Genomic DNA, 21,342 nt, shown 5'->3' with positions numbered 1-21,342 from the left:
TCGCTCTGTGAATATGCGGCCGGGCCTTGCTGGTGTGGGGGTGGACTTGCATGCGATGCCTTTGTCCAGGGTGTGATTTTTATCTCCCACTCGTCCCCTCCTCGATCACATCTTCTCCTTGCTGATCGTCTTCTTCTGACTATGAAAGCAGTGGCATAATACTTATAAATAGATCCAACAAAGCAAAGATTAAAACAATGTTCTGCTGCGACTCTAAAAATACAAGCTGTGTGAGTGTGTGTGTGTGTGTGTGTGTGTGTGTGTGTGTGTGTGTGTGTGTGTGTGTGTGTGTGTGTGAGTGTGAGGTTGCATGATTTCAGATTCCTTCTTTTTTTTCTGACCTCCAATTCACACAAATGGCCATGTTTTGGTTGTCAGGACATCAGCCATGCAGGCCCGTGTGTGTCGTGTATGTGTGTGTGTGTGTGTGTGTCTCCTCCTGTCTCCCTCTCACATCATGCACAGAGGTGTGCGCACACAGACACACACACATAAGCATGCTTGCAGTCGTCTCATTGGTGCAGGGCTGGCTCATTCTGCCTTCCTGCCGCCTGCAGATTGGAGCAGGGAGGTTTGGAGGGAGGGCCGAGGCCGAGGAGAGTTGCGAGGCAAAACGGCTGGTCACATGAGCACAGATCTGTTTACAAACCCAGGAGCAGAGGGAGGAAAGGGAAGGAGGACTGCAGCCACTCTCTCTCCCCGAGCACCATGGAGGACTGAAGGGGGGAAGATCCAGATCCAGCCAGGACACAGCCAGCTGGAGGACTGAGGACTGACTGCGACACACACACACACATACACACACACACACACACACACACACTCTGCCTTTGTCTCCTATTTTCTCTCAGCAGATGGTTAGAGGGAGAGTAGGATCCCCCTCACACACACACACACATACACACACACGCGCACACACACACACACACACAGCAGCAGCAGCAAAAACAGTTGTTGACTTCATGGAGCTGTCCTCACTTTGTCTGAGCTTGTGAGGAGGAGGATTTTTGATTTTATTTTGATTTTTGGACTGAGGAGCAACAACAACCGCAGGATCGGAGGAGACAACAGAGGAGATACCAGAGGAGACAACAGAGGAGACAGGAGGGGGATGAGACTTGTGAAAAGCTGCTTTGGGAGGAAGACAAAGCACAGATTAATGTCAGATAATTGCCCCCATTGGGTGAGGATTTCCATTCTGACTGCTGTCATTGAGATCTGCTGGAGCCCGTTCTGCTGAAAATGTGAGTATTTCCTGTTTACAGCATTGTGATGGAGTCAGACGCAGAGATTTGACAATAACAAGTCCCTGATTGCACATGGCATGAGGCGTCTGAGGGACTAAACATGATCTCTTTGTCTCTCTCTCTCTCTATCTTTCGCCATCTACCTCCTCGGATGACATCTTCGATGGTGGGGCTCCAGATCCACATGAGGTCTCCATCCTGCTCCAAACCCCAGCCCCAAATCTCACAATCCTAACACGGACGGGTTAATCCAGATTTGGGGGGAATGCTGGGCTGCACAGACTGCTGAGCCAACACAAAAAAACAACAAAAACCAGAACCTCCTGAGGATTTGTGGGATCTGAGCAAATCTGAAAATCTTGATAGCTGTTTTTTTTTTCTTTTTTTTCTTTTTTTTTTTGCTCAACAAAAGAGCGACTGAGTCCAGGCTCCAAAACAGATTCAGTGTCCGAAGCTCCAGCCCACCACTTTGGCTCTTCTCCAGGCCTCTCCTGACGGGCCTGAATTTACTGCTGCTGCCTCCAGAATCAGATTTCATGCAACCATTCCAATGGTGTAATGGTAAGTGAGAGATCCTCTCCCCCGAACACCAAAACCTCTGAAACTCCTGTTACTGCCTGATTAATGGGATCCAGATCCACGTATTGGATGTGCAAGTGGAGGCCTGGCTATGGCTGTAGGGTGAGGTTAGGACACCTAAAATAAGATGCATTCGAGGACATGTTTCTTTGACAGCCAGGACATCTGCATTAGAGGACGTTTCACTCATTGAATTTCTTTTGAGTGCATCCATAATTGTATCTCTCCTAATGTGACAATAGGTCTTCCCTCGCTGCGCCCGCCTCTCCTATTGTAAATCCCCCAACCCCCCAGCCAAGTCAAATTATCCTGCCCATGCCCCCCACAGTGTGCAAGCTGTACCCATTCATTCACTCTAAAGAGAGACACATGGACGTTTAGAGGCTGGCAAGGAGCATCCTCGCTGCAAATTAATAGGAGCACATGTGGCCTGTGGAAGTGGGGCTTCCTCTCGCATTGTTTTAACAAATGGTGCTCGTCCCCAGAGTTCATTCCAGTTAACTGACTCCCACCCCCACCCTGCTGCCACCTGCAACACACACACACATTTCAATCAGTATCAGATAGACAGCACACAGGCCTCCATCCCCCCAGTGCTGCACACACACACACTGGCTCTCACCAGTCACCTCTACAGAGTGTGTGTGTGTGTGTGTGTGTGTGTGTGGAACAGATGGTGATGTGGCGGAAGTGGTGTCTGTCCTTCATGTTTGTCTTGTTCACAGCCAATTAGCGCACAATCCTCCCAGCATCCTCGGTTGCCGCCGCGGTGCGAGTCGCTGCTCCCTCGACTCACCTGCAACCAGCCGATTATTACAATTAGCCCCCCCGTCAAATATCTGACACTGTCCGCCGGCCTCCCGAGCCGGAGGAGACGCCGCAGAGGGCCGCACGAGTCCACCGTCAGCCTCATGTTCCGGTTAATAATCAACAGCTCTTCCCCGGCGGTCGGCCATAACATTAGGAACGCGGGCAGGCAGGTGTGCCGAATAACACCGCTGATCTGTTTATCACGGCACCTGCTCGTGTGTGTGGGATGTGTTAGGCGGCAAGCGAACATTTTGTCCTCCATGTTGGTGTGTGTGTGTGTGTGAGAAGAACGGAACAAAAATGGAAAAATGTGAGGATTTTGAATCAGTTTGATGAGAGAGAAACTCCAGCGCTGCGGGTCTCGAGTCGGGAGGTTGTGCTGCTTATTTTCCTGCCAGATGTGGAGCTTGATGCGAGTCGCTGTAATGTTACCGTGTGTCCTCTGTGTCTTTCTCTTCAGTGGATATTCATAATGCTGTGTTTACACTTTGCAAATAATAACCGGGGTTCAATTTCTCCTTACAAGGGGACATGACGTGCATGTTTAGCTGCTGCCTGCACTCATAACAAAGCAATTACCTGCAGAAATCACAGCGCAGTGTTTGTGCTGCCGATATAGACTCAAACGGCTGATGTTAATTACTGTATGCTTGGTGTTTGTAACAGAAGTGAACATAATTGGAAGGTAAACAGTCTTGCAGCACTAAGACAGAAAGTGCAACCGAAGCTGTTAACAAATGTGCAATGTAGAAAGAACAGGTTTCACAGTTTCTGTTCAGCTTCAAAGCACAAGAATTGAAGATTTATGACTTCTTAAGCCTGAGCTGATATGTTTGACCTTTATTCTACGACGTGAGGGTTTTCTAATCTGGGTTTTCAACCTGTTTCTAGCAGGATGCATGTGTGGCTTGAGTCCTCGGAACCTTGAACAAGACTGCACCATGACGTCTGACATCTATCACCTCCCGCTCAACGTCTATGTCATCGTGCTGGGCATCGGCCTCTTCGTCTTCATGCTCAGCCTCATTTTCTGCTGCTACCTTTTCAGGTACGTACGGAAAGCTTCCGGAGGGGGAGCAGCCAAAACGGCTGAGGTGTTTTGGTTTTGCCGGTTTTAACAGGCGTCACAGCGCAGAGAGCCACGGCAGGTTAAAATAATTCATAAGCGCCTCGGTAACGAGCCGTCATCACATATCGATGCCGCATCGATAGCAGCGTTCGGGATGCAAATGCATGCAGCGTTTCCCCACAGAGCTGCCAAAGTTGTGACATCTAATTTGGAATTGTTGAAATTAACAGACGACACAATTCCGCTTGTATATTCGCGAATTGCAACATGCAGCATTTTTTACATTCTGCAGAAGAAAAACAAAACTGTTTGGATCTGAGATGGAAAAAATGTTCGAGGTTGAAGAGAAACAATGATTCTATCAGCTGCAGAGCATCTTGATGCTTCAAATAACATAAAATGACTGTTACACGAAAAACTCAATAATGAAAGCCGAGTTTGTGAGAAGGCTTTAGCTCCTGTTTTTGTTTGGATTCGCTGTCTGTGCTCTTATCAGCCCCGTTTCCTGATTCAGCACACAGCTGCGGCAAACTGTAAAGTCAGTGAGTGATTATCTGGAGTCTAGACCGACCTGAGGGTTGGGACCTCCTGGGGAGTGCCACCGATCACATGAGAGGCCGTGTGAGGGGTGTGTCTCCGCTCCCAACATAAAACACCTTATAAGATCTGGAGCAGGCCTGCAGAAAATTCCCATTGTGGGTGTTTCCAGCACTGTAATGCAAAGCATGCTGGGAGCCGCAGAAATAAGGAAATACCGGACCTGAAATCACAAACAGGTTATTACTTTATAGAGGTCTGTGTATGCGCTTGTTTTGCCAACAGGGTTTTCCTTTCAGCATATTATTATATTAACCCCAACTGGAATAGAAAGTCTCCACATCAGAGCCTGGCTCTGCACACAGTCTGCTTCTGCAGGGTTTTTCCTGTTAAAAAGGGGCTTTTCTCTGCTTGCTCAAGTGGAATTGTTTGGTTTTTCTCTGTTAAAGTGCCTTGACTGTTCTGTATCGAGTGCTGTTAAAATAAAACTGAACTGAAAGATGATATATTCTGTTAATCGGAGTACAGATAAAAAAAAACAAAACAAATATTCGAGAACTTTAATGTGACTTTAAGAATCTCACTACACTGAAGTGTTGAGTTAAATACAAATCCTGTGGCACCAGTTTAGTCACACTTGATAAACTGTGCATTCAGTCACGTCTTCGTTTCTGCTGTTGTGTCCTCAGGTTGAAACAACAAGGGACGAGGGAGCAGTTCAGCTACAATGAGGTATGTGTCTGCAGCGCACATGTTAACACCAGCAAACGAGGCACGTTATAAATACCAGCGCAGCATCTCACACCAGCCTTTTATAGCTGACCTTGAATCCACCCTGGAGCCTTTCACTTCCACTCAGGTTTTAAAACGCAGGGAGGGGAGAAAGCTGGAGAGGAAGGAGCAGGTAGCAGGGTTTGACGGTGTGATGTGTTGATGGGAGCCTCGGGGAAGGTTAAACTGCATCTCCTGGACGCTCATGATGACTTTTAGAGCACACTGCCGTTTGTCAACGTGATCCATTAACAATGAAAACACCTCAAGTGTTTATTCTGCAACCACACCTTTTCTGTCAAGCTGTAACATCAGATTCATGTATTTTTTGGGGTTTTTTCTGCTTCTCTCCTTTCTCCGCTGTAGGTGGTGCTGAAGGGCGCGAGCAAGAAACTGAGCCTTCTTGGAGTAAGTGTCATTTCCTGCCATAGATTCCACGCCATACATCCATTTCTCTGATCAGCACTGAGTCCTGAAAATATCTTTAAGAAGTGTCAGTGTGCGAGTGCCTGCAGGATGTGGGACTCCAAGAATAACCGCACTCATTCAAAATGCATTACAAAAAAAGATCTCTGCTCTCTGTTGTGATTCTTAAAAAAGAACTGCTGCTCAAAGTTTTCACTTCGTGATGTAAACCCGGCCTCTTGAGTTTGAAATACCGTTATTGCCCAGAAACGTAATTAGAGTGAAAGCAGAATGTTGCAGTACCTGTGCTTTACAGCCAAATGATAATAATTTACCAGGCAGTGCAGCTACTCCCGGTGATAATGCCGCCGTGAATCAAACCCACACGTGTAATTAACCAACCTCAACGTGCTCTCCGTTTGCTTTTCCTGTGCAGCAAACCTGTGCGGTGTGTCTGGAGGAATTCAGGACTCGAGACGAGCTGGGAGTGTGTCCGTGCTCGCACGCATTTCACAAGAAGTGAGTGTCCCTGTCTGAGACGGTGGCTGGTTTGCTTTCCCGTGGAGTTACAAGAGAAGTGAAATAGAAAGCGTCTCCCTGAAATAAGATGTAATTTTGGTCAGTTATTCACTTTTCAACAGATTTGTTTTTACTGCACATAATTTCAATTTTTTTTTTTCCCATAAACTACAAAGTAGGCCTTAACATAGCTGAGTGGTGAAATTCTCTATTTCCAAAATTGTCCTTGAGTGAGCTGTAAAGGGTTAAATAGAGTTGTATGTTCAGTTTAAATGTAATTACTTTCACAGAATAGCTTTTAATCTTTGCTGCTCTGAAAAGATTAGTCAGACTGCGGCTACGCCTACAATATGAAATAGTATTTTTATGACTAATTTACGAATCAGCATTTTTTTTTGTTGCCAGCTTATTTCTTGAGCTGTATGCTTTGAAGGGAGAAAAGCCATTTAATGCAATCTACCAAGAGAATAAATAATGCAGGTTTTTGTTTGGTCATGTCTCCGCTGACAGGATTCACCCTGCATACTTCTCCTGACTTTCTGTGAAAACTAAAAAAACAAAAAAAAAAATAGAAACAGCTTTGCGCGGTGCATGCTGGCCATTAGGGTGGCCCGCGGGACTTCTGCCTCCAAACAGTGATTCACCAATTCTGCACTGTCAGGAGAGTATTACTGGAAAACTGGCAGATATTTCAAATTTGAATTATCTTTGTGGGGGGAAAAAAATGGGCTGAAACACGTATTTGCCTTTTTTTTTTTTTTTTTTACTTACATTAAGCTATAAAATCTAAATAAATCCCATCATAAGAGGGTTGAAGTAGCTTTGAGTTTGACTTAAGACACTTTAAATACTTGTAACCGAATGCATCTGAAGCAATGTAACAGGGATTAAAGTCTCACGTCTCAATGTTTCTCTGAAAATTATTTATAGCTTCTTGTCTTAGTTTTGTCTGCAGCGACGGGAAATCGAGGTTGTTCCAGTTTATTTACATTTTTTCAGAAATGAGCCACATTTCTCAGCGTTTTCCCCTGCGACGGTTATGAGTGCACATTCCTCAAGTGTCAGTCCTGAAAGCTTCAGTCTCCAGACTGAAACCTTCAGATTCAGTCATTTGAATTCGTGTTTTCCCTCCTGGTCCATAAATGCTGGCACCGGCTCCAACGGCACAAAGGTTGAAGATTAGGGTTAATTATAACGTTGTGTAATAGCGGGTTTAGAAATCCGATATCGGCACTCCGACAGGAGTCGGTTCCAATCATTGAGCTCACAGATCACTCTTTCACCGCTCAGATGTGGCTGGATGCAGCCCGGCTCTATCTACTCACAGTCACCAATAATAGATTATTACCCAGCATGCAGTGCTGACAGCAGCACATGCGGTGTGATGTTATTTCATTTTTTTTTTTTTTTTTTTTCCCCACCCTCCCCCTCAGGTGCCTGCTCAAGTGGCTGGAGATCCGCAGCGTCTGCCCGATGTGCAACAAGCCCATCCTGCGGCTCCACACAGACGCTCCCCAGGGGGCCGAGGGTCCCATGGACCCCGAGGAAGTGTGAGGAGGAGCCGGGGACGAAGGCGCCAAGCCCCCCCCCCCGCCCTGAACGAAAGCTCACACATCAAAACACACCAGAGATGATGAACGGCGGTCATCTATCAGGCATCTCACAGGAAATGTTAACGATCCCAAGCTGCAGCGCCGCTGCTGACTTTCCAGCAATACGCCTCGACTGGACGTTAACACTGACGCGTTGGTCGGATCGGTCAGACCAGAGTGAACGATAGGGATTCTTTCATTTAAAAAGAAAAAAAAATGCTCCTAGTTTTACTTCCATGTTGCACTGTTCACCAAAAAAAAACAACAAGAAAAGAGAGACGGGAAGAGGAGGCGGACTTCACTGCGACTTGAGCAGCGCTGCCGGAGACAGACGACCACCCGGCTCGGAGCAGGACTTCAGACCGCCGCAGGATCAGTGTGGATACCTCTCACATCTCAGGGGGTGTTACCGATACAGCCAGCACAAACCCATGTCGATCACCCTATAACCCCGTGCCACACACACACACATCTTCAATACTGCCAACGTAGGTGAGACGCTCTAGCAGGTAGCCGCGCTCCGGCTGAACCCGACGACCAGCTGGATGACAACCATGACGATTTTAATTGACAATACTGTTACTGATTGTGTCCCAGGCCCTTTTCCTTTAAAGAAGAGACTGATAGAAACCTAGTCTTGCCTGTATGTATTGTACGTAATGTCTCCCTATATATTGTTTTTTTTGTATTTTAAATAAAGCGTCACGTAATGTATTGTAATGGTGTCGATTTATTCAAAGTCAGACCGTCTCTCCTCAGCTCACACACATTGTTTAAAAAGGTTTTAAAAATGGAAGTCGATGACGTGTTACATACAAGTTTGTTTTCACACTTTTATAGACGTATTATACAATGTTGACTGTGTCCTGCAGTCGCCTAACAAAGACACAGGGCATCAGTTCACCGGGCAATTAAAAAGGAAATTCACGGGAGGCAAAGGTCGTTTGCAGGAGGAACCGCACCGGCATGTGACGGCGAAGCGCACGTTTAGGGAAAGGTGATCAGAACCGACCGCCTGCACGTGTGCACCCGGCCCTCAGCTGGCCGCCTCTGTGCCTTTGGCCTCCACAAATTCCACCGCCTTCTCTTTGACCGCCTGGACGCTCTGCGGCGTGCCGTGCTTCTTCTCGTACTCCAGGTAGCGCTTGAAGAAGAACTTGATTTTCTTAGCCGAGACGCTCAGGTGGATGACTCGATCAAACAGCGCCCTGCGGGAGGGAGAGAAGAGCCACAGATTTTAGAAGGGGTTTCAAACAGCAGAGTCAGCGATCACACATGGAAGAAGAAATCTGAACGGAACGAGGCGACGCGTTTCTAAAAATAATTACAAATATTTATGTGTTGACAATGAAATCAAAACAAAGATATGTGGTAGCAGGAGTTTCAGTATTATGTCGCTGCTGATTTTTACAGTTTATTACAGTGCCTCACTTCACCACCTAGTGGTCTGAAGTGGTATTGCAACACAGGACATCAAGGCTTATTATCTAGAAATATTTAAAAATGTTTCATTTCATTAATTGAAATGCAGTCATGACTGTTGATTTGGGATGTATTTCAATGTTGTGACTTTAAAATTAATGTTATATTACAATCCTGTTTGCTGTGATTGAGATTATAACTAATGTCGATCCAAAAATCTTCTGATCGATATTTTTCCAGAGATAAATGCCGTTTCCTTTAAACTAACAAACTGTCAAAGTATGACTTTCATATACTTTGTAAAACATTTCTTAAACGTAATAAAATGAATCTACGGAGCCCCGGACATGACATGGTAAAAAAAAAAAATTTAATTGTGGCCACGAATTACTAATTCGTTCCCTCGAATTAATAAATCGTGCGCACGAATTACTAATTCGTTCCCTCGAAATAATTAAATCGTGCGCACGAATTACTAATTCGTTCCCACGAATTAGTTGGCAGCATATTGACAGATACGGACTTTCAGTCTCAATAACTCTTTAACAAAATGTCAGTAACATACAAAGGGCGCTGCATCCCATCGTTGTGAGGTGGACAATATGCTACAAGTTCATTTTTATTAAAAATATCTGTCTATCAAGCAGCAGAAACAATATTGATTTCAATCAGCACCAGGTAGTGCTGCGGGCTTCAGGGACCGTCTACAATTTACAAGACGCAGCAACAGTGAAGACAAATAGCTAAAAAAAAAACAACAAAAAAAACCCAACAACTAAAACAACAACAACAACAAAAAAAAACGTAATACCACCACTGGGATTTACTACAGTGTCACCATAATCGCTACAACCTTCATTTGTCTCCTATCAAATTTATTGGATATGGTATTTGTGCGATTTAATTTTTTTTTTTACCATGTCATGTCCGGGGCTCCGTATGAATCACATAACTGTTAACGTGTTAAAAATGGAGCTCTAGAGTATATCTAATAGTACTGTTCCGTAAATCACTTAAACAGAAAATCTACAGAGAATTACAGTGAATAATCTCAAACTGAGTGAGCAGCGTGTGTTTACCTGACTTCCTTCTGGGAGCCATGTTTGACCATGAGGTCGATGAAGACGGACCACAGGTCGGTGCGTTTGGGGTAGCTGGTCAGGACTTTGTCGAACATGTTGCGGCCTTTTTCTGCGTCGCCGTAGCGAAACTCCAGCTGAGCGAACTTGGTGATGACGTCCACGCCTGAGGGGGGACGAGGACAGGAGGAGGTTCGTCACTGTGACCGGGAAGTCAGAACGGCTCCACTCATGAGGAATTACACAACATTGTCAGTTATTAATGAATAAACACCATAAATTAATAACCAACACACTTTTAGAATGTTGGAATATGATTAATATAACACTGGTTTGTAAAAAAGCAGGAAACATATCTGATGTTTTTAAATGTTGACTACATTCTCTTGATTTTGGCGAGCGGGCTGCTGACGGCATCGGGGTCACGCTGCGGCTTCACAGCCGCTTCAAAATGTGTCAGAGGAGCCGCAGCGCTTCCACAACTGCTCTCAGGAAACGAGGAGGCAGTCTAGACACCTGTCACATGCCGAGCATGCACGGGAGGTTTGAACAGGTGTTCTTACTGTCTTTGGAGGGCAGACTGTTGAGCGCCCTCTGCAGGAGAGCGCTGGCGGCGTCGCTCTGCCCCTGCTGCAGGAGGAAGGTCCCGTAGCTCAGCCACACCGATTTGTTCTGCCGGAAACGCTTCACCATGGTTTTATACAGGCCCTCTGCCTCCTGGATGGAAAAACGCACCGTGAGAGAAGAACATGCATTTCCTGAGAGAGCAGAGAGGAAAAGAAACGAGATGTTCCCGGACCTTGGTTTTGTCCGACTTGGCGTAGATGTCGGCCAGCTGCTGGTAAACCGGCATGGGCTCGCAGAACTGCACGGCGCGCTCGAACACCTTCCTGAGCGTCTCCGGCGAGCCGTACATGTTCTCCAGGTTGAGCAGGGCCACCCACACGTTCAGCTTCTCCTGCTCCTCCCTGACCGCCGCCGGACAGCGTCATGAACATGTGTCTCTGTCCGCTCCCTACATAACTGATCTGCAAACCGACTGCTGCGATTTCATTGTGTGTGTGTGTGTGTGTGTTTGCGTGCGCTACCTGAAGGAGATGGTTTTGAGGGCCCTCTCGGCCACGGCCCGGGCCTGCTCGATCTGCGTGGCCTGCAGGTGGTGGGCCATGTACTGCAGCCACAGCAGCGAGCTGCTGGGCGAGGCCAGCAGCAGCCGCTCGAAGGCGGCGGCGTCCTCGGGCCGCAGGCTGGGATCCATCAGCTCCATCTCCCGCTGGACCAGGGCCTTCTCGGCGGTCTTCTTCTCCTGCTCCAGCTCGTGGCGAGACTTCTTCTTCTGGGGCTGCGGGGGCAGACGGAGCGGATCAGGGCAGCTGTGACGGGGGGGGGGCCGGGTCCTGCGGGGCTCCTGGACGAACGCCTCACCTTGGTGCTTTCCTCCTGGTCCTCTCCATCGCTGGAGTCTGGGTCCAGGCCGGCGGAGGCGGGTTTGAGGGCGCTCAGCCCCACATCCCAGGAGAAACTGGCCGCGACCTGCAGCCTGGCCGGAGCGGCCGGGCCGGGCGGAGGCTGCGCTGCGGCAGGTCGGGGTTTCTCTTTATCCTCTTCTCTGAAATACACCTCCACTCCGCTGTCGTTATCGTCGGCCCTCGCTTTCTTGGCTTCCTTCTTTTTCTTCTTCGGGTTCTTGGACTCTGGTTGGTTCTGGGAAATTAAACAAGATGAAGGTTTTATTTCCATAAGAGGCCTGAATAATCACTACCTAGTGGAAAAAAACACGCTGTCAGAGAAGGAATCGTCTACCGCTTCGCTCTCGGACAGGCTGCGCTTCCTGCTCTTCTTCAGATCGTGTTTCTTCTTCGCCTCGTTGACGAACCGCAGCGGCAGACCCAGGGAGTTTGGGAGGACGTCCGCCTTCCCGGTGTCGGCGGGCAGCAGCGACAGATCCACAAACTGCTCCTCTATGTCAATACTGAGGACGGAAACAGAAGCACGGAGTGAAGACACCCCGCTTCAGATTCAGTGCGCTCTGGAAACGGCGCTTCTCGTACCCGAGGATCTTGGTGGAGACCAGGCGGTTGGCAGGCAGGTGGTCCGAGAGGACTGTGTGGCTGCTGACGAAGTACTTGGTGGACTTCTGAAGCTCCGCTCTCCCTGTGATGCTTCTCGACAGCCTGGAGGTTAAAAGCGTGAAGGGAAATCGGCGAAATCGTTCTAAAACTCTCAGACTTTGCCGTCTGTGCTCATGTGTGGCTGAACGTCTCTGCTACCTGATGAAGACTCCCTGCTCGCCCACAGACTTGATGAAGCCTCTGACGATCTGGCCCACCTCCAGCTGGTGAAGGGACGACACCTCTGGGTCTTTAGCCGGCTTGGCCTGCTGCGGGTTTAACCTTGAAGGTCGCAGGGACAGCTGCCATTTTCCCTTTTCATTTTCTTCTAGGAGGAAAAATCTGAGGACGGAAATCAGGCGGGAGCTTTAACGAGGTGTGTGTTTCATGGTGGAGACGAGAGGGCTGCATTTAAAGACTCATTCAAAGTTCGGTCCTGGAGTCAGTCTTAACTCTGACCTGCAGCTGGATTCATGTATTTATCCAAGAGTTACACATTTCTGTCAAACGAGAAAGGAGCTCTGTCCCTCCTGCACCCACTGACCGGAGTATCTGGTCTCTGCTGAAGGCGTCCAGAGGGTTGGACTTGTAGGCGTCGGCCAGGTCGGTGATGGAAACGGTTCCCTTGCAGCCGAAGGGGAGTTTAACCAGGAGGCCGACGTGCGGCTGAACGCTGAGCACCATCCCGAACGTCACGCAGCCTTTCTCCAGCTTGTAGACGTCTGGCAGAGCGAGGGAACCGGGAAACCGATCAGAGATCGTGACGGTGTTCCACCGGGTTACCGATCATGAGGCGTGTTCCTTCCTACCCGTGAGTGACAGGGCGAAGCGGTGAGGCTTGAAGCTCACTTCCACCACTTTAGCTCGGACCGCCTGGCCCAGCCGGTACCTCTTCTCAGGGTGGGCCGCGTCCTGAAAACACACATTCAGAGCTCAGTCTTTAAAAAAAAAAATCAGGTCTTCTGTTTTAACCTGATGAATTCGTGAGTGAGCTGTACTTGTGGGTGTTTGATCATGGCCAGCAGCTCCACCGTCCCGGTGACGCTGGGATCAGTGGTGACCTCCAGAGACTTCCTGTCAGGATGAAACTGGAGACGGAAACAGGAAAACTAGTTCGTTCAACAATAATATGGAAACAACCCAACTTAGTTAATACAAAAAAAAAAAAAGTGATGCAAATGATCAGAAAAGTCACTGCAGCGTTTCTGTATAAACATGTTTCAAAACCCGACTGTGTTTCTGGGAAGTTTTTCATTTATATACGTTGAGAACAATTAAAAATTTGAGGGGAAAAAAAATGCAATTTCAAAAACTCACCTTTGATACAAAGCATGTAATTTCCTCTCCGACCTGGATCCGGCTCAGCTTTTCTTTTGTCGACACTGATTTGAAATCAATCTTCTCCAGTTTGCTTCAGAGAGACAAAGAAAGAGAAAACTGATAAAAATCTGATTTTTTGGGGGGGGAAATGGACAGAAATGTGCATATTAGACTACACCTGCAGCTTATAGCTAATAGGTAAAAAACGATGAACTGAGCATATCGAGTTTACCTGGGGATGAGGGTGAGCTCTGCGATGGTGAATTTGAAGTTAGGATGCGAGAACGGCAGGAATCTGAAAGAAAAACGAAGATTTTGGTTTAAACTCAACACATTTTAATTAATTAACTGGAAAAATCATCAAGAATATTTATAAATTTGAAGGCTTTACTGGTAAATTATGTCCTAAAAACAAGAGTACAGTGTGGGAGAGTGAGTCACACGACCTCATGTTTAATAGACAGGAGGTGAAGCTGACCTGTGGCTGGACGCTTCTCGACCCCCGATGACCCTGGCCGTGACCGTGCTGCCCACCTTCAGCGTGGAGGTGGGGAAGGAGCCCACGCGCACGTCCTGGGGCTCCAGCACCTCGGACACGTGCACGCGGCCGGTGCTGCCGTCGCCCAGCGTCAGCGTGACGCAGGTGGGCTTCACCGCCTTCACCTGGGCCTGCAGCGTCTCTCCGTAGCGGTGGCCTCTGGCGCCCGCCTGGCTCTCGGAGGCGGCGCGCTGGCGCTGCGGCGGCGAGCCGCGGCTCCTCGCCAGCAGCGGGAGCCCCCCCAGCTCCTCGCAGGCCGCCTCCACCACCTCCACCTCCACGGCGGCTCCCGGTTTGAGCGTCGCCGACTCGGACAGGAAGGCCTCGTTGAGGTGGCCGCGGGTCTGGACGAGGGACAGCTGCGCCGTGTCCTGCAGGGACACCACGGCAAAGTCGCCGTCCACGTGCTGCACCGTCGCCGCGTACTTCACGCCTTCAGTCAGCTGTGGAGAAAACAGAACACCGCAATCAACACTCGACTCCGCATCCAGGGTGGTGTTGTATTTACAAAGAGGCTTCTAATCAATTCACAGTGTTCTGATATTAAATATGGAGGAAACGCTCACAGATTTCTTCTTTCCCAGCAGTTCAGGACGTAAAGTCACGTGAACGCAGGAAGTCTGGATGTCAACGTGGAGGACCGCTGCGGTGACCTTCTGCCCCTCAGTCAGATTTACACCTGAAACACACACACTTCATTTAAAACGCAAACAAATGGCAGAAAAATAAGGCAAAAAAAAAAAAAATTGCCTCCGGGATGGCTCACAACAACTTTCCTTTCATTTAAATTTGATCTGCGTTAGTTGTGCAATAAAAAAAAACAACCTTTCATTTGTTTTGAACTGAACTATTTCAGACACTATCTACATCGTACGTAGGGATAGAATTTATTTGTGGTTTTTTAAAATGTAAAGATATTTCTTTATTCTGCAAAAGACTGATGTTATTGCAGTTTATTCGTTTGGGGATTTTCTCATATCTGTCCCTGGTTTGGTGCACACCCGTCATGCCGTGCTTGCTGGCCTGGATCGTGGCTCCGCCCAGGTCGTCGGACTTGAACGTGGCGCCGTCGTCCTTCACGCCGTCTACAGTCAGCTTCAGCCTCTGAGCCACGCAGAGAGCCGCCAGCGCCCGGCGGAGGTCGTCCTCGTCTGCGGAGTGACGGGAGGAAAGGTCACAGGAGGATCAGCTGAGTTCAGTCTTGGTGAAAGACGTGGTTGAATAGTTAAACCATCCAACTCAGGAGTGTTAAAATAAGAACGTCCCAGGTCAGAGGTCGCATGCAGCACAGCTCACCTCTTCCAGCCAGCATCTCAGACACGGCTCTCCTCTCCCGCAGGCCGTGGAGCAGCCTCATCTGGGCGTCGCCCTCCGGGGACGTGATCTCAGTGATCTTCAGAGTGATCAGGAAGCGCCGCTTCTCCTCATCCAGATTGGTCACTTTGGCGACGACGGTCTGCCCGAGCTGGAAGGCGAGCGCCGTGTCGGTCAGGAACTTGTCGACCATGGCCTTGAGAGGAAACCAGAGCAGAGAGACGATCAACACGTGATCGACGAGGGGACATTCTCTGTTTTGTGAAACTGAACTGGACTCACGGATTTGGGTGCGAGTCCCACGAGGCCGTGCGGGAACTCCACGAAGACGCCGTAGGGCATGATGTTCTTGATCCAGCCGACCAGCTGGATTCCAACAGAGATCTCAGAGAAGTCTTTGGCCACCACTCCTTCCTCTAAAGACCACCGGATCGCTGGTTTCTTGGTGAGAGACTGGAAATGAAGCAGTTAAGGAAATGACACCAGATGCTCGTCACATCTGGGAGAGTTCATCTTCCAGACGGTCAGTCGGTCAGTTCATGACAGAACAGCCCGGGAAAGGCTCTGGGAGATCTGAACGTGACGACCAGGATACGATGTTGTGTTTGTTTTTGTTGAAGCAGACGAGGTTCGAGATGACGTCTCCTTCCTGCAGGCTTTGCAGCAGCAGCGGGCAGTTCGACACGTGGTCAGACAGGTGCATTGTGGGTAGAGTGGCTCGGATCTCATCGGGTAAGATGGACACCTCCAGACCATTGGTCGACTTCTTCATCACCTTCGCCTCCAGGCTCTGAACCGCGTGAACGACACAGAGAGAACCCTGAACACACGGATCGACGGCGGCGGACAGACAGTGAAGGACTTCCTCTCACCTTTCCCACCTCACAGTCAAACTCAGGCTGGGCAGAGTCTCCGGTTTGGCCTTCAAACACCGCTTTGAACGACAAAACCATTTTGGCCTTGTCGGGGTCACACTGCAGGACTTTCGCCTTCAGCACCTGGAAAACAGCAAAGAGCCGAACGGACGAAATTCTCAACAAACACAAAATCTGAGAGGGACGAAATGAAAATCTGATGAGGGAGCGTCATTTTAGGTACATCTGCTCAATAATTTAAGTATTATGAAATGAATTTCAACAATTCTAAATGCATAAAATGTAAATAAATGCGAATATGATCACAGTTATATGTAGATTAAGGTGAAAACTAGATCATTCATTAATTCACGTTGATGAAATAAACTTACCATATAAACATTTATCAGCATTATTTTTTTTAAATTTAGGAAGATTAATAGTGATTATTTACAACTATTCTTATGCTGGACTTCATCAGTCAGAATTTAGTAGTGAGGATGAGAATTATAAACTACAATGTTCAATGAAATCAAAAATACATTTTCCTCACGTAAATCTATCCCAATCAGCCACATACTGTCTGTTTTGGTTTCGTTCCTCGCCTCACCTGTCCCATGTAGAAGACGTCCTCCGGGGAGACGATGGGCTCGGAGCTCAGCTCCCGGAGCGGCACCAGACCCTTCACGTTGTTGTAGAAGCGGACGATGCAGCCGAAGTCTTTGATGCAGACGATGAAGCCGTGCGACACGCGGCCCGGCCGGGCGTCGGCGTAGCTGAGGAACAGCGGCAGCGAGCTCTCGAGCAGAGCCTTCTTCCTGGTGAGGTACAGCTTCTTGTTCTCCGGCTCCACCGACAGAACCTGAAGGCAACGCGGACACGGGAGGATCAGTCGCGGCCACACATCGCGTCCGACGTCCACTGATCCACGGGGGGATGCACTGACCCGACACTTCAGCTTCATGCCCGCGACGTACTTCTTCTCGGGGTTCTTCAGGACGATGTCTGAAAGGTGCAGCCGAGGTACGAAACCTTTAATGTGGTCGGAGAGACGCACCACCATCCCCTGAGTGAGCAGCTCCGACACCGTGCCCTGAGGGGGGAAACACAGCGGGAAAATATAACTGGCCGGCGTGTCAAACACGTTCCAGTTCAGAGGACACACACGGCGCAGTTCAGTTTCAGTGGGCTGAAGTGATGAAAAAGTGCCATAATAACCTTCATTATATGATGAAATGTCGATTTTCCAAAAACCAAAGAATTAATACAATAAACAACTACAATGGCAACATCAAGTCAATTTTAATTGAACCTGCTGGTGTAAAATATAATGAAATCCCCTGTAACAGACATCATTTACCTATATTTATCAATAGTTAATGATCAGAAAAGTTCTCTGTGAAGAGTGGATGCTTCTCTTTCCTACTGTAACCTTGGAATCACTTAAAACACTTAGAACTTGGATAAAGCAGGCAAAGATTATGAGGAAATATATGGAGGCTTTAGTCAAATATGTACATTAATATGAGCAACTATTGCACAAATACGATCTTAAGAAATGCCAAGGAATTTCAGTCTAATTATAACTTGAGGAAAAAAAAAAAATCCAATCAACATCCACATATATTACATCCATCTGTCCGAACGGGTCTTTTTAGAAGGATACGCTGTTCTTCAGGAATACAGGAAACAGAAATGTTGCCAACATCAAAATATATGTGATAGAAATAAAAGAAAATAATAGCAGGTTTTATCTAAAAGAAAAAAAAAAAGACCTGCATTTTTCCACTGGGTTGTCTGAAGAGGAGCTGTCAAACACTCACTGAACATTTCTTTAAGCCTCATCCATACATAAAAAGCAACAGCGTGTGAAAACAGGTAAACTGGGACATGATGCTCCTTCCTCACCTCCACAACCTGCCCGGCCTGCAGATCATGATATCTGTAAAACTGCTTCTCGATCACACTCCTAAAAGAAAAAAGAAAATCAATCCAAGACGGTTGTTATGCATGGAATCGGTGACGTCTATCCGATAGTTCAGCCACACGTGGAGGAGATGCTGCTTACGGGCGTAACGAGACAAAATGGATCTGCTCCATGAGGCTGAAGTCCAGGATCCTGCAGGTGTGCTCTGGTTTGGCCGCCAGTCTGTTTTGATTGAGTTCACCGTTTGGTTCTTTCAGATGGTTTTTCTGTCAAAACAGAGAAAACAAATGTTATTAAAACCAGCATGAGGCAGTTCAATACCTCTATATGGGAAGGTTCCAGAATGGCCCGCCACTCAGACTCACGTGCACGAAGGCCGGAGTCCCGTCTGGAAGCTCCAGCATGGCTCCAGACATGTGATGCATGGCCGTCATCTTGCAGTCTTTCACCACCTGGCCGATCCGGTCCCCTCCGGCCGGGCTGGGCTCCACCGAAGCGCCGGGCTGAGTGAGATGGCTGCGCAGGCTCAGTCCCACCAGACGGGTGGAGGGCTCCACGTACAGCACCCGCGCCTGCACCTGCGTAGCAGGAGGAACATCACGGTAAGAAGCCCGGAGTACGAGCGCAAAGCGAGTCAGAACACGGTGGAACGGTGACTGCAGCCGCTTCCTGCGAGGGTTACCTGAGCTCCCTCGGTGTAGCTGGACTCTGGCTGTGGCTCCATGTGGAGGAAGTCCACCTGTCCACTGAAGGAGGACAGAAAGTCCAGCAGAAGGCCGTGTTTCGTCACCTGGACGGAGGTCGCAACAATGGAAGGTTAAAAGACAGCACTCATTTTGTGTCACCAAGGAAAAACGCAGTCCTCACCAGGCTTTTTTTTCTGCTGTATCTATTCTCCATTACAGTTTATCCTAATGAGAAGGCAGTTTACTGGACAGATCTGACCAAAAAGCATGTGCGTTCTTCTACCTTCTTGATTGTGGCGTTGACCAGCAGTCCGGGCAGGAGGTTGGTGAGGCTCCAGCCCTGACTGGCTTCAGCACAAGCCTGAGCGATGGCGGCCGGGTTGATGGACAGCTGAACCACACGTCCGTCGTTTTTCACTGCTTCGATCTGATAAGTCACACACTGTCCAGCTTTCAGGTCTGGAAACATGAAGAACCCACAAAGATCAGCCTGATATTCTGATTTTTAAGTTTTTGTTTATGCCAGCTATTTGTTCCACACCTTCAGAGTTGTGTTGCGCCGTCACGGCCCTCTTCGGCAGGAAGGCTTTCGTTCCACTCAGGCCAATGTCGACCACATAGCCGTGATCTTCAACGCTCTCCACACACCCACTCAAGACCTGAATCACACATGGAAGAAGCTTATTGGCACAAAATGTTTTAACCTAAACAATGGATTAAAGCTGGTTTTGTTTGTCTCTCACCATTCCAGCTTTTAAGGAGCTGGACGTCAGACTCTGGTTGACCAGCTTGGGATTGATTGACAGCTGGATGCTTAACGATCCTGTTTTAGAAACATCCAGCTTGGCGATCACACATCTGAGCAGCATGCCGGGGTGGAAAAGGTGTTGAAGGGAATAGATCTCCTGCAGAGCAAAGATTACAAATTCTTCATTTTGTCTGTTTCGCCGTGCTCGGTTAACACATGTAAACAAAATTTTGATCTTCTTTGTAAGACGTTACGAAAGAGCATGAACAGACAATGCGTTTTATTTCTGGCTCCACAGCTCCAGTGAATGTGCCCTCCGAGCCGTCGGCTATAATCACGTCTTGCCACTCCAGACGTACCTCACTGTCCTCCGAGTCCAGCTGCTCATTGAGCAGCTTGGTGTACGAGTCACAGATGTTCCTGATGCTGAGAAAACCCTGCAGGCCGCAGGGCAGGCTGACCGTCACCTCGAAGTCTGACACGTCCTTCACACAGCCGAGCAGCAGCATGCCCTGCTTCACATTCTGAGGGGAAATCATGCACACAGTTAGCTCTGAAGAGACAATATGATGAATTACTGTCACTTTCAGTTCACACATTTCAATAGACTTTAAACATCTTGCACATTTGCAAATACTACATCAATTCAGACTACAATCTGAATTAAGGCCTTTCACATTATGATACCTTGGCGTGAAGGATTTCCACTACTTTGGCAGCTTTGTTGAGGGTCAGATCTCCAACGTTCCTTTCATCAGTCTTTTGCTTCTTGGGCTTCTTGCTGTCATCTTTGGCCGCTCCTCTTCGTTTCTTAGTTTCAACTTGTTCATTTGACTGCTGGGGCGGGCAGAAATACACACACACACACAAATGTTTCTGACATCTAATGAAATATATTTTGGTTTTGAAAATTCTTGAGGCTACAAATTACTTCACATGATGGATAATGAATTGTACCTGAAACAGGTTGTCCACTTCTGTCCGCTGCACCTCTATTTTACTCTCGGTGGGCTTCTTTGCGACCCCTCCTCTGGGGAAATCCTCTTCCATTGACGCCATGTTTGATATAATTTATCTAAGAAATTAAAAGAGACTCAAGTTATCAAGAAAGAGTAAAAAGACTGATTACACCTCATCATGTAAAGAAGGTGAACTGGTTAATGACCAGCTGTGATCAGTCACTTCACACATCTTTTTTCAAAGATATCAATACATCTAGATAGATAGATGGATAGATAGATAAGGGGCTTTCATAAAATTTAATTAACAATATGCACCAACTACAGTATGTTCTCATTGACAATATAGTGTATATTTTATTCTAGACAGGGCTCAAACAACAAAAGAATCTGGATATAAATATATATTTAGTTATATAGAAATCATCAATGAAAAGATGGGTGGACTGAAAAAAAACAGCACCTAAAAGTATCTGGTGTTTAAAGTAAAATCTAAAATAAAACCCAACAAAAATTTTCAGGTAAAAACGCCATTATGTAAACTTTAGTGATGCTTTATTCTTAAACAGTGAATATAAGACAGTTCTTCACAAGATCACAAATGCAAATGGACCGAGTGCTTTAATTCACCGCGTTTGTACATACTGCTAAAATCTACATCAAGCAAAACAAAGATCTAAATCTTCGTGAAGGTGCGGCCATAATTTAACCATGTCTACAAATCTAACGCTTGATTTTACAATATTTCAGCCCGTTAAAGCCCAAATGTAAAGATTTCTAAACTCACATGTTGTTCAGCAGCACGCCATGATCTTCACCCGGAAGAAAAACCCACGGGGGTGTTTCATCCTCTGA

At 47.6% G+C, this 21,342-nt stretch overlaps 2 protein-coding genes across 4 annotated transcripts; one reads left to right on the top strand and one right to left on the bottom strand.

The window, feature by feature from the left end:
• The first annotated feature begins 611 nt into the window (after positions 1-611).
• On the top strand, positions 612-8,240 carry LOC115390121 (RING finger protein 122). 2 transcript variants are annotated; one of them, XM_030093828.1, is made up of 7 exons: positions 612-1,244; positions 1,426-1,808; positions 3,531-3,684; positions 4,932-4,974; positions 5,380-5,421; positions 5,855-5,937; positions 7,371-8,240. In XM_030093828.1, exons 2-7 carry the CDS (start codon positions 1,784-1,786, stop codon positions 7,489-7,491), a joined length of 468 nt encoding a protein of 155 aa, XP_029949688.1. In that variant the 5' UTR covers positions 612-1,244; positions 1,426-1,783; the 3' UTR covers positions 7,492-8,240. The 2 variants fall into 2 exon arrangements, with proteins under 2 accessions (XP_029949688.1, XP_029949687.1); XM_030093827.1 differs by having other exon boundaries at positions 618-1,244; positions 3,528-3,684.
• Positions 8,227-21,318, bottom strand: pdcd11 (programmed cell death 11). Of its 2 annotated transcripts, none has more exons than XM_030093825.1 (34): positions 21,275-21,318; positions 20,486-20,603; positions 20,216-20,365; positions 19,888-20,052; positions 19,524-19,685; positions 19,322-19,439; positions 19,064-19,239; positions 18,777-18,884; positions 18,460-18,672; positions 18,236-18,360; positions 18,076-18,136; positions 17,114-17,260; positions 16,778-17,029; positions 16,186-16,311; positions 15,909-16,103; positions 15,596-15,766; positions 15,296-15,509; positions 15,001-15,150; positions 14,566-14,678; positions 13,940-14,442; positions 13,694-13,756; positions 13,459-13,552; positions 13,140-13,229; positions 12,951-13,053; positions 12,686-12,863; positions 12,301-12,483; positions 12,082-12,204; positions 11,834-12,002; positions 11,456-11,734; positions 11,119-11,372; positions 10,830-10,998; positions 10,594-10,747; positions 10,031-10,196; positions 8,227-8,737 (listed from the first exon to the last, which is right to left on the bottom strand). In XM_030093825.1, the coding sequence occupies exons 2-34, from the start codon at positions 20,585-20,587 to the stop codon at positions 8,566-8,568; spliced, it is 5,448 nt and encodes a 1,815-aa protein (XP_029949685.1). In that variant the 5' UTR covers positions 20,588-20,603; positions 21,275-21,318; the 3' UTR covers positions 8,227-8,565. The 2 variants fall into 2 exon arrangements, with proteins under 2 accessions (XP_029949685.1, XP_029949686.1); XM_030093826.1 differs by having other exon boundaries at positions 20,216-20,362.
• Positions 21,319-21,342: the final 24 nt, after the last annotated feature.

Source organism: Salarias fasciatus, chromosome 6, assembly GCF_902148845.1.
Source record: "Salarias fasciatus chromosome 6, fSalaFa1.1, whole genome shotgun sequence".
Taxonomy (NCBI): domain Eukaryota; kingdom Metazoa; phylum Chordata; class Actinopteri; order Blenniiformes; family Blenniidae; genus Salarias; species Salarias fasciatus.
This window is presented reverse-complemented; position numbering and strand designations above follow the sequence as displayed.

What these genes read in the sequence shown, in the direction of transcription:
- LOC115390121 (XM_030093827.1), top strand. Translation starts at nt 1,784, where the DNA reads ATGCAACCATTCCAATGGTGTAATG. An exon ending in TTCTGCTGCTACCTTTTCAG is followed by an intron (nt 3,685 to 4,931) that starts GTACGTACGGAA and finishes TTGTGTCCTCAG; the next exon opens with GTTGAAACAACAAGGGACGA. An exon ending in TCGCACGCATTTCACAAGAA is followed by an intron (nt 5,938 to 7,370) that starts GTGAGTGTCCCT and finishes CCTCCCCCTCAG; the next exon opens with GTGCCTGCTCAAGTGGCTGG.
- pdcd11 (XM_030093825.1), bottom strand. Translation starts at nt 20,587, where the DNA reads ATGGCGTCAATGGAAGAGGATTTCCCCAGAGGAGGGGTCGCAAAGAAG. An exon ending in TGGAAATCCTTCACGCCAAG is followed by an intron (nt 20,053 to 20,215) that starts GTATCATAATGT and finishes ATTTCCCCTCAG; the next exon opens with AATGTGAAGCAGGGCATGCT. An exon ending in GGCGCAACACAACTCTGAAG is followed by an intron (nt 19,240 to 19,321) that starts GTGTGGAACAAA and finishes TCATGTTTCCAG; the next exon opens with ACCTGAAAGCTGGACAGTGT.